This window comes from Zosterops lateralis, assembly GCF_965231275.1.
Source record: "Zosterops lateralis genome assembly, chromosome: 5".
Classification (NCBI taxonomy): Eukaryota; Metazoa; Chordata; class Aves; order Passeriformes; family Zosteropidae; genus Zosterops; species Zosterops lateralis.
Genome location: NC_139766.1, coordinates 52,627,220 through 52,637,512, shown reverse-complemented (window position 1 = coordinate 52,637,512; position 10,293 = coordinate 52,627,220). Strand labels below are relative to the sequence as shown.

The window sequence follows — 10,293 nt, the reverse complement described above, 5'->3', positions numbered from 1 at the left end:
GCCACCGCTTCTCACCTACCGGCTTCTGCGTGGGCTTCCCGCCTGTCCCCGGGATTGCCTCTCTAAAACCGAGGGCATTCCCTCGAACCTCCGCCCGGCAGCGCCGCGCTCCCTGCACCGGCCCGGGCGGGCAGCGCTCCGCACCGCCACCTCGGCAGGGTGAGAGCCGGGCGGACCGACGGCTGCTCCCGCCAGTCATAGGGAGGCCACGGGCATTCCCCGGAGCCTCCGAAATTTGGCCAGCGGCGGCTGTAGGAAAAAGGGTATTTCCCCAGGCGGGCGCGACGGAGCGTCCTCAGAGAATTCGCGGCAGGGAGCGCCCGGTGCCACCAGGGTGGGTTCCTTCTGTCGGCAGAGCCGCCCGCCGCTGCCCGGTGCGGATCTCTCCCCGACGCCCCCCGTCGGGCCGTGCCGCTGCCCGGTGCGGGTGTCTCCCGACGCCCCCCGTTTGACTGGGCCGTGCCGCTGCCCGGTGCGGGGTCTCCCCGGCGCCCCCCGTTTGGCTGGGCCGAGCCGCTGCCCAGGGCGGTGCGGGGCGGACGCGCCGTCGGGTCTCTCCCCGCCCCCCCCCCCCCCCCCCCCGTTCCGCCCCGCCGCGCGCGGGGATGCCGCCCGGCGCGCGCCTGCCCGGGGCGGGGCGGGGCGGGGCAGCGCGTGCCGCCGGGCTGGGCTCACCCCCCCCCCCCCTTCCCCCCCCCCCGTCCCGCCGCCGGCCGCAGCCTCCGCTCCCCCCGCGCGCCATTGGCTCCCCGCACGCGCCGGCCCCGCGTCCGCGCGCGCCATTGGCCGCGCCGACACGCGACCGGCGCGAGTGGAGGGCGTGCGGCGGGAGGGGTGGGGCGCGAGGGAGGGGAGGGCCGGGGGGGCCCGGCGCGTGCCGCTCCTTAAAGGGGGCGCGGGCCCGGCAGCGGCAGCGGAGCCGTCGGGGCGCGGGGCGGGGGCTGTGTGCCATCCTCCATCGGCCCCATGGGCGCCCGGCCGTAGACAGGGCCATGAGCCTCCCCTGGGCAGAGCGCGCCCGGGAGCCGCCGGGGCCGCCCGAGCCGCCGGGGCCGGGCCCGGAGCAGAGCGGCTGCGGCGCCTTCGCGACGGGCTCCTGGCTCGGCGTCTGCTGCGCCGCCCGCCTGCCCGCCGCCGCCTCGCCGCGCTACCTGCTGCCCGGCGAGGACGAGGAGGCGGCGGCGGCGGAGGGCGGCGCGGCGCGGGGCGCGGGGAGCGGCCCCGGCGGGGCGCGGGGCGGCGGGCGGCCGCGGGGCGGCGGCGGCGGCGGGCCCGGGCTGCGGGCGCAGGTGAGCGGCGTGCAGAAGCAGCGGCGGCTGGCAGCCAACGCGCGGGAGCGGCGGCGGATGCACGGGCTGAACCACGCCTTCGACCAGCTGCGGAACGTCATCCCCTCCTTCAACAACGACAAGAAGCTCTCCAAGTACGAGACGCTGCAGATGGCGCAGATCTACATCAGCGCCCTGGCCGAGCTGCTGCACGGCCCCGCCGCCCCTCCCGAGGCCCCCGGCAAGGCCGAGCACCGCGGGGGCCCCTTCGAGCCGCCCTGCGCCGCCGCCGGGCCCGGAGCGCCGTCGGGGCCGCCGGGGCCGCCGCCGGGGCCGCCCAGAGCGTCGCCCCCCGGGCACGGCAGGACTCGCTTTCCCCCGCCGGCCGCGGGCGGATACTCGGTGCAGCTCGACCCGCTGCACTTCTCCTTCGCCGAGGGCGCCCTGATGGGACAGAGAGCCCCTTCCCCCGCGCTCCTGGGGCCGCAGCCCGGGCAGCCGCCCCAGGACAGGAGCAAGACGTCGCCCCGCTCCCACAGGAGCGACGGGGAGTTCTCGCCCCGCTCGCATTACAGCGATTCTGACGAGGCCAGCTAAGGCAGGGGGTCCTCCCCGGCCCCCCAGCGAGGCCGCCCCTCGCAGCACGGACTGCCCCGGGGGCGGGCAGCCGGACGCTTTGACATCTGCCCCCCTCGTCTCCCGGCCCCGGCAGCCCCCGCTTTGTCCGGGGTGACTGTGCCCGCCCTGACTGCCAGGGTCGGTCGGTTTGTTTTCGTTTTTAGTTTACACTTCTAAAGTTCCTTTCGCCTCGAAGTCGTTGCCGTTCCCTCCTGCCAACGCGCCCCCTGGCAGCGCGGAGCCCCTGCTGCGGGCGGGGGAAACCTGGCCCCGCTGCCGGGGGTGCCATCCATCCATCCATCCATCCATCCATCCATCCATCCATCCATCCATCCATCCATCCCCACCCCGCCTGACACCCCCCTCTCCAGGACACCCACCCTGCCCTGGGTCATTTGCTGTGGAAACACACACACACACACACACACACAAAAAAAAAAAAAAAAAAAAAGTCGATAATGAACCGTCTTAACCTGTAAATAGCGGAAAAAATTTTGGATTTTCCTTAGAGCACCAATGTCGGCGTCTTTTTTGGGGGGAAACGGCGCAAGCACTTTATCAGCGGCTGGAGATGCAGTTTCAAGAGGAAAGCTACTGACTGCCAATTGGAGACCGATATTTAATTAAGCCACTTAATCCTGACGCTCTCTTAAAAACGAAAACGGTTTTTGTCGTGTCAAACTTTTATGTCAGTTTTATTTTCCTTTTGTGGTAATAGGAAACGTATTTATTATGCAGTGTTTGCAATTATTTCTGCTTCTTTTTTTTTTTTTTTAAATCCTTTTCTACGACGAAAATCGTTTATTTTGATTTTTAGCAACGCCAGCTGCCATTGTTTTATGTATTTTAATTTTAAAAAAAAATTTTTTTTGGAGATCAAATAAACTTGGAAAAAAAAAAAAAAAAAAAAAAAGGAAACAAAATCAGCCTCAAAGAGTGGTCGGGTTCAACTTGTCCCGGAGCCGGGATGGTGTCAGAGGTACAGAGCCGGGGGAGATGTTCAGAGCCGGGGGAGATGTTCAGAGCCAGGGGAGATGTTCAGAGCCGGGGGAGATGTTCAGAGCCGGGGGAGATGTTCAGAGCCGGGGGAGATGTTCAGAGCCAGGGGAGATGTTCAGAGCCAGGGGAGATGTTCAGAGCCAGGGGAGATGTTCAGAGCCGGGGGAGATGTTCAGAGCCGGGGGAGATGTTCAGAGCCAGGGGCGATGCTCCGCGGGGCCGATGGGGAGCCCGGCTGCTGCAGAGGGACGGGCCGGGGGCAGGAGCCGGGGCGGGCTCTGCCCCGCCTGGAGCAGCGCTCCCTCCTCTCTCTGCCCCGCCAGGACCGTGTCCCGTCTCCGTCCCGCAGTTCCCCGCCCCACCGGGGTAATGGCAACAAGTGCGGGGTGAGGAGCAGCTCCTTAGCGCCCGTCCGCTCCAGCCGCATCATTCTGTCCTTCCCCACTCCTCCCCTTCCCGGGGACACGAGGGGATCTCCCCACGGTACAAGCCGAGCGGAAAGAGCCGGGAGCGGGCGGGGAAGCCGGCGGGGGTTCGGAGACAGGCGAGCAGCGCGGCGGGTGGCCGGGGGATCAGGATGTGGTCTCTGGGCTCGGGCTAACCCCGCACAGGATGGGGGATCGGCTGTCGCTCAGCCCCTCTCGCCCTGACACCCGACTCGGGCTGAACCGGGGTCCCGCTGGGTTCAGCGGGTGATGCTGGGATGGGGTGTCGGAGATCAGCTCACCGGGCACGGCCGGGAGCGGCCCCGCTGGAGCGGAGCCCGGGAGGGTGTCGCTTTCCCCGGCAGAGAGCGGGCACCCACCTGTCCCCCCGCTAACCCCGCCCTGCCGCCGCCAGGACCTGCCGCAGCGGGCACGGTCCCCTAGGGTGGAAAGTTTATCGGGAGGGTCATTTCCCTTCCTAATAAAACGCCTGTTTTGTCGGGGTGGGTCAGCTTTGGTTAGCGGCGCTGATTTCTGCGCTGGGGAAGCCGGTCCCGCATCTTGGGGGGCACATCACAGGAGTGACGCGGCGGAGCAAAAAACCACCAACTTCGGGGGTGTCGTTTTGTTTGTTTGGTTTAGTTTGGGGATGTCCCCGGCGCGGGGGAAGCGGCGACTGAGGGGCAGCACTGGCGTGGGGTACCGGCTGCATGGAAGGGCTGCATGGAGCCTCCCTCCGCCCCGCATCCCTCTGCGGCTGCCAACACGCGGGGTGCTGAAAAAACGCCTCAAAATTGCCTCAAAATTCTCTCGGTCGGGTCCCTTTCCCCAACAGACGAGCGCACCCCACGGCGCGGCTGCTGCTCGCCGTCTGAGGGGCTTTTTTTTTTTTTTTTTTTTTTTTTTTTTTATGCTTCTTTGAAAGAGATACCCAGCCGCATTCCCATTTTAAGGTTCAGCTATAGAGTTTGCATAACAACCGCTTGGCAGCCCCCCCTCTCTCTCGCACTCCGTTAACAAGCTGTAACGTATAGCTGCAGGTTGCTATAATCTCATTAATATTTTGGAAACTTGAATATTGAGTATTTCAGAGCGCTCATTCCCCATATGCCAGGCCACTCCCGCTATGCTGGCTGGTTCCTTTCTCTCCATTATTAGCAATTAGCTCCTACCTTCCAAAGTCAGATCCAAGTATCCAAGATACTAGCGGAGGAATCAACTATGTGTTGCAAGCTAAGCATGCTTAATATCTCCCAAACAAACAAAGAGACAACATTTCTTTAAGTAATGAAGATGGATAAATCGCTTTATTGAGCTTGCGACAGTGTTTGTTTTGTACAGAATACTGCAAAGTTTTTTTTTTTTAACAAGAGCGGGGACGCGCACCAGCCCCTGGAAGCTTCGTGGGGTTTTATCATCCTCAACGGGCTTTCATTTCAAAAGGGCGACTCACAAGCGCACTATCCGAGCGTTAAATTTTGGCTGAGCGCTGCCTGTCCTCCGGGCTGTGCGGAGGCACCGCCAGGGCTGGGGGGGCTCGGGGAGGGGCCCCTTTGTGCCAGGCGGCTCCGCGGAGTTTTGAGGCGGAGGGAGCGCGGCCGCGGATTCTGGTGCGGGGCTGTGCCCGGCCGAGCCGCCCGCGGGGATTGCGGGGCGAGGAGCGGCACCCGAGGCGCATCCCTGCCCTGCGGCTCTCCGGCTGCTGTTTCCTCAACCTCTGGCCGCGGGGAGGGAGGAGAGGGGGGAGAAAGGGTTAAACCCAGCAAGGGGAGACCAGCAAAGCGCAGGGAGCGCGGGGGTTGTGGGGGGGTTAGAAGGGGAGTTGGCCGTGGGGCCAGCGTTTCTTAATTAGAGCGGGGCGGACAATGCTTTGGGGCGGACAATGGGGGGGACAGGGGGGCTGGGGGGCGGAGGGGGGGTCTGGCCCCGCTCCCGGCCGCGGTGCGCCGTGTCTGGAGCGGAGCACGCGTTGTCAGCTGGTGAGCGCAGCGGCCTTTCAGGCGGCTCCCCAGGGAGCTGCGCGCCCGCCGTGAGCTCCATCGTCACCCCCTCCCCTCCATCATCATCATCATCGGCCTCCTCCTCCTCCTCGGCGGCCCCCCGCCCCAGCCGAGCACAACAGCCAGCATTCAAGCCCCCTTCCCTCCCTCCCCTCTCGCAACAGCAGCGCAGTGGCAGCCGCGCCACCTCCCAGCAACCGGCAGCACGCGAGGGCACCGCCGGGGCACCTGAAAGAGTCAAAGCCAAAGAAAGGGAGACAAAGGAGGAGAAAAAGATCCGCAGGAACGGCCCGGCGTGTCTGCTCCGACAGCGGGGAGAGGCGGGCGCCCGCAGAGGGATGGGCGAGCCCACGCGTGGCCGCACGCACACACGTGCACTCGCTCGCAGGTGTCCGAGCCGCTGCAGCGCCCTTGGGGACACGCAGAGATCCCCCGCTCCGTGCAGGAGCAGAGGGAAGCGCCCCGGCGGCACCTTTGCCCCCCACAGCCCCGTCCCCTCTCGGCTTGTGTTTCCCTGTGTGCCCGACCCCCGTGGCGCCACCTCTGACACCGCCACCCGCGGGCGCCCACGCCGGGAGCCGACCTTGTGTCTGGTCACCCGCTGTCGCCTGTCCGGGAGGGAAAAATGAGGGGAAAGTGGCGAGGGATCGTCCTGTGCGCCTGCCGGCCCCGCGTGGGGAGCATCCTCCCCGCGGCCGAGCCAGGCTGGGGCCAGGGGACAAGTTTTCCGGCCCCGGCCAAGTCACTGCAAGGCGGAAGGGGCTCTGCCCGGGGCTGTGTCCGCCGGGGCCGGGTCTGGGGCGGACGGGCGGCTGCCCTCCCGAAGCCGGGCTGGGGCCTCGGAAAGCCGCACGCTGTCCTGCCGCCACCCCATGTTAACTTCAGGAGGACCCTCTCTAAGGACGTTTTCCAGAGCTGCTGCATCCTCGGGAGCGGATGGGAGCGCGGCTCCGCGGGGTGCGCTGCCCATGTGCGGTGGGTGCGCTGCCCCTGTGCGGTGGGTGCGCTGCCCTGTGCGATGGGTGCTCTGCCTGTGTGCGGTGGGTGCGCTGCCCGTGTGCGGTGGGTGCGCTGCCCCTGTGCGGTGGGTGCGCTGCCCTGTGCGATGGGTGCTCTGCCTGTGTGCGATGGGTGCGCTGCCCCTGTGCGGTGGGTGCGCTGCCCCTGTGCGGTGGGTGCGCTGCCCCTGTGCGATGGGTGCTGCCCCTGTGCGGTGGGTGCGCTGCCCTGTGCGATGGGTGCGCTGCCCGTGTGCGGTGGGTGCGCTGCCCCTGTATGATGGGTGCTGCCCCTGTGCGGTGGGTGCGCTGCCCCTGTGCGATGGGTGCTGCCCCTGTGCGGTGGGTGCGCTGCCCCTGTGGCCGCTGGCCATTTCCAGGCTGCCCGGAGCGGGGCAGACAGAAAGGCCTCTTCTGAAGCGCTATCGAATGGCTCGGGACGCCTTCGGGAGCCCAGCCAAGGCGTGTCAAAGGCGGTTTGAGCGGTGGAGCATTTAAACGCTACAATGGGTGACTTTCTGGCGTGTGCTTTTTCTCCCTCCCTGCTTAGGCCCGAGAGGAGGGAGCGGGCCTTTTTACTGAGCTCCTCCGGGGCTGGATGCGACACCCCCAGCCCCCAGCCCTGTGCCACAGCCGGGCTCTTCCTCGCCGGCCGCCCCCGCCCCGTCGGGCCGCGGGAAGAGCTCGGAGCTTGTGCCGCTCCCCGCGGCTTTTCCCTCCCGGCTCGACTTGACCGAAGCTGCTCGGGCTGGGCAGGAGCCGACCCGGACTTGAGATGGGAGCCTGTGCAGCGCGGGGAAAGGGCTCTCAGTGGTGCTGGCAGGGAAGGCGAGATTTGGGGACGGGAAAGCAAATCCCTTCCGTTTCTGAAGAGATTCCGTTTTGTATTTAATCCCGGGTTTTCATCCGGTTTTATTGGGTTATTTGGTTTGGTTTGGTTTGGTTTTTTCTTCCCCCTCTTCCCCTGCTCTCCTCTCTCAGATTTCATCTTTCTTTCCCGGTGTTTTGCGGCGGGCACCCCTTTCCTTTCCCCGCTCCCCATCGAGGCGCTGCCGCGGTGCCCGGAGAGAGGCGACACCCGCGGTGCCCGGGGATAGGCGACACCCGCGGTGCCCGGGGAGAGGCGACACCCGCGGTGCCCGGGAGAGGCGACACCCGCGGTGCCCGGGGAGAGGCGACACCCGCGGTGCCCGGGGAGAGAGAGGCGACACCCGCGGTGCCCGGGGAGAGGCGCGCACCCGCGGTGCCCGGGGAGAGAGAGGCGACACCCGCGGTGCCCGGGGAGAGAGAGGCGACACCCGCGGTGCCCGGGGAGAGGCGCGCACCCGCGGTGCCCGGGGAGAGAGAGGCGACACCCGCGGTGCCCGGGGAGAGAGAGGCGACACCCGCGGTGCCCGGGGAGAGGCGCGCACCCGCGCCGGGAGAGCGGGGCTGCAGCACTTTTTGTGGGCCGGTTAATCAATGGCACATCAGCGAGACAGCGCATCAGCCCATCTGCTTGATATATATTCAGAAGGGCTCCAGCCCTTTTGAAGTCTAATTTCTTCCCCGGGAGAACGCGCCGGATAATTTACCATCATTTCCCAGGCAGGGCGGCCGGCGGGTTAACCCTTTCCCCAAGCGCCGCCGCCGCGGGTTTTCCTCCCGAGCGAGCAGCTCTGAATGCCTCAGCGCCTCGCCACAAACTCCTAAAAGTGCCTCTTTAATGGTACGTGACTTGCTGAAACAGGACACCCGGCCCACCGGCACGGCAACCCCTCTCCGCCGCGTCAGATCGGTGTTTAAAGACCTGTTCGGAACAAGCACCTATCGGGTCAGCTCGTACCATTTCAGCTCCAACCACCCACTGATATTTTTGTGTTTCGGCTTGGGTTTTTTTTTTTTAATTCCCATGCGATGCTCAGAAACGCAGTTTCATGCAGAGGCAGGATGGGGAGCGAGCAGCGCATCGTGCACGGGCTGTGGTGCAAGGCTGCTGCAGAATCCTCTGGCCGGGAGGGTGGCGGAGCCCGGCAGGTGTGGGGAGACAGGATAGGGGAGCCCAGGTGTCCCCCGGGCTCGCCCCCAGCACCCCCGCACAGCTGGGATCCGCCCCACAAAGAGCCAGAGGAGCTTTCGGAGTTCTGGCCCCGGGTAGGGGAAAGCGTCTGACTCTGCAAGTTTGTGAGCTTTTGTTTGTTTTCTCTGCTCCCTTCCTCCCGCGAGGGCTCTGCCAAGACGGGACGGCCGCCGTGCACTGCCTGAACCCTGGTGCAGGGGACAGGTTGAATGAGCCGAGGCCGTTGAGCGGCAGCACCTGCTTCCCATAAACCCCAAAAGCAAACCCTGGGCACCGGCCGGAGCCGCCGCAGTGCCCTCAGTCCCCACCTGCACCTCGCTTATCTACAGTCAACATTTTTATCCCGCCCCACAAAGGTTCCTGCTCGCTCCCGGCTCCTGGGCAACATCCGCGACCAGCACGGACACCGGCCCCTCCTTTCCCCAAAACTGCCACCCCTACTTCTCCTGGGAGCAGTGCGGGGAGATCAGCTTGTTTATTTATTTATTCGTTCATTTATTAAACCCACCAGCCCAGCTTCTGAAAGAGCCGTGTGTGACAATGTCTCCTGCAATGTCTCTTCTCTGAAGTCTACTTCAAAAAAAGAGGAGGGTGGTGCATTTATTTATTGGGGAATTTTTTTTTTAACACAGAAAAGATAGTTCTTCTGCCTAAACATTTGGTGGCTGGAGAGGCTGGGAGAAGCCTTGCTGTTGATTTCCACTGGAGCAGAAATGGGCTGTGCACGGGGCCAGAGCAAAGTGGGGAGGCAGGAGAAGCAGGGATCCCTGTCAGAGTGGGCAGTGATCTCCTCTACACTCTATTTTGGAAAGCAATGGAAAGGGGGCTAAGTACTTCCACACAACTTGTCTGCTTTGGCTTTCAATTGCTGTGGGCGAAACTACCACATTAGTATTTGCTTTGTATTAGCCACAGGTTATATTATTTTATTTTTCTCATTCCAGCACTAATGCTGAACTTAGGGCCAGTGTTACATGAAGGTCCCCCAAAATGCTGACTGTCAGCACGCTGTGATGATTTATGGTGGGAGTGCACAACCACCCTACAGAAATGGTACAGCTGAGAGCTTGGCTAAGGCTCATGTAGGGACTATTCACAGTTCTCAGTCCCTGATCTTCTCCTCTGGCCTAGGGGGAATTATCCTGTCTACACAGAGGGATGTGAGGCCCAGAAATGTTAAATGGCTTGCTATGGACAGCAGGAGCCCAGAGCCAAAGCTGAGGATGTAGGATGTGTGATGGATACCACTGCATTCTAACGTAACAGACTAATCCAGTTGCTTCAAAAGTATTTCCAGTTGTAAGACTTTGCTCAAAGCAAGGGACAGGGGCTGGCCTTACACCTCCAGACATGTTTCACCATGGTTTTTGATAGGACCATCCTTTCCTGATGTCCCAGGAAGCAGGTGCAGGGCAGTTTGTGTTGCCCAAGCTGTAGCCTGTTATCTAGGGTGGGTCAAGAGGAAGGGAGAGGTGAAATTTTCTAATATAGGATAAAGCTGAGCAACTTTTTGGGCAGGATGGTGATTGGATGCAGGCTTCTGCAAACAAAATGGTTCTCCTGATTCATGGGTTGTTTCCTCACTGAGCTTGAATCTGCACAATTTGTTCCTGCTGGAACTTCCCCATTGGGATGGGTGAGAACATGGCTCTGAGGTAGCATTCCAGGGCATGTGAGACTCTAAGGCACAGTCTGCTGGGCAGAACATGCAGTACCTACCAGCCTCAGTCACCTCTCAGGTAGGAAGAATTTATCTTACTCTTTTTTTTCTGAAATTACCAGTGCTGCAATGTTTGTGATGAAGATATGGTGAATACAGCCTGAATTGCATTGTTATGTTTCATTTCTTACCAGAATGTTTTGCAAAAATACTCTCACAGCAATTTTTTGTGTGGTTCATCTCTGGTCATGGAAAGATTTCTGGAT

General features: G+C 63.0%; 1 protein-coding gene across 1 annotated transcript; it reads left to right on the top strand.

Annotated features, from left to right (window-relative positions):
* Positions 1-992: 992 nt before the first annotated feature.
* ATOH1 (atonal bHLH transcription factor 1) lies at positions 993-1,865 on the top strand (the record flags this gene model as incomplete). Its single annotated transcript, XM_083862386.1, has 1 exon — positions 993-1,865. One exon carries the CDS (start codon positions 993-995, stop codon positions 1,863-1,865), a length of 873 nt encoding a protein of 290 aa, XP_083718512.1.
* Positions 1,866-10,293: the final 8,428 nt, after the last annotated feature.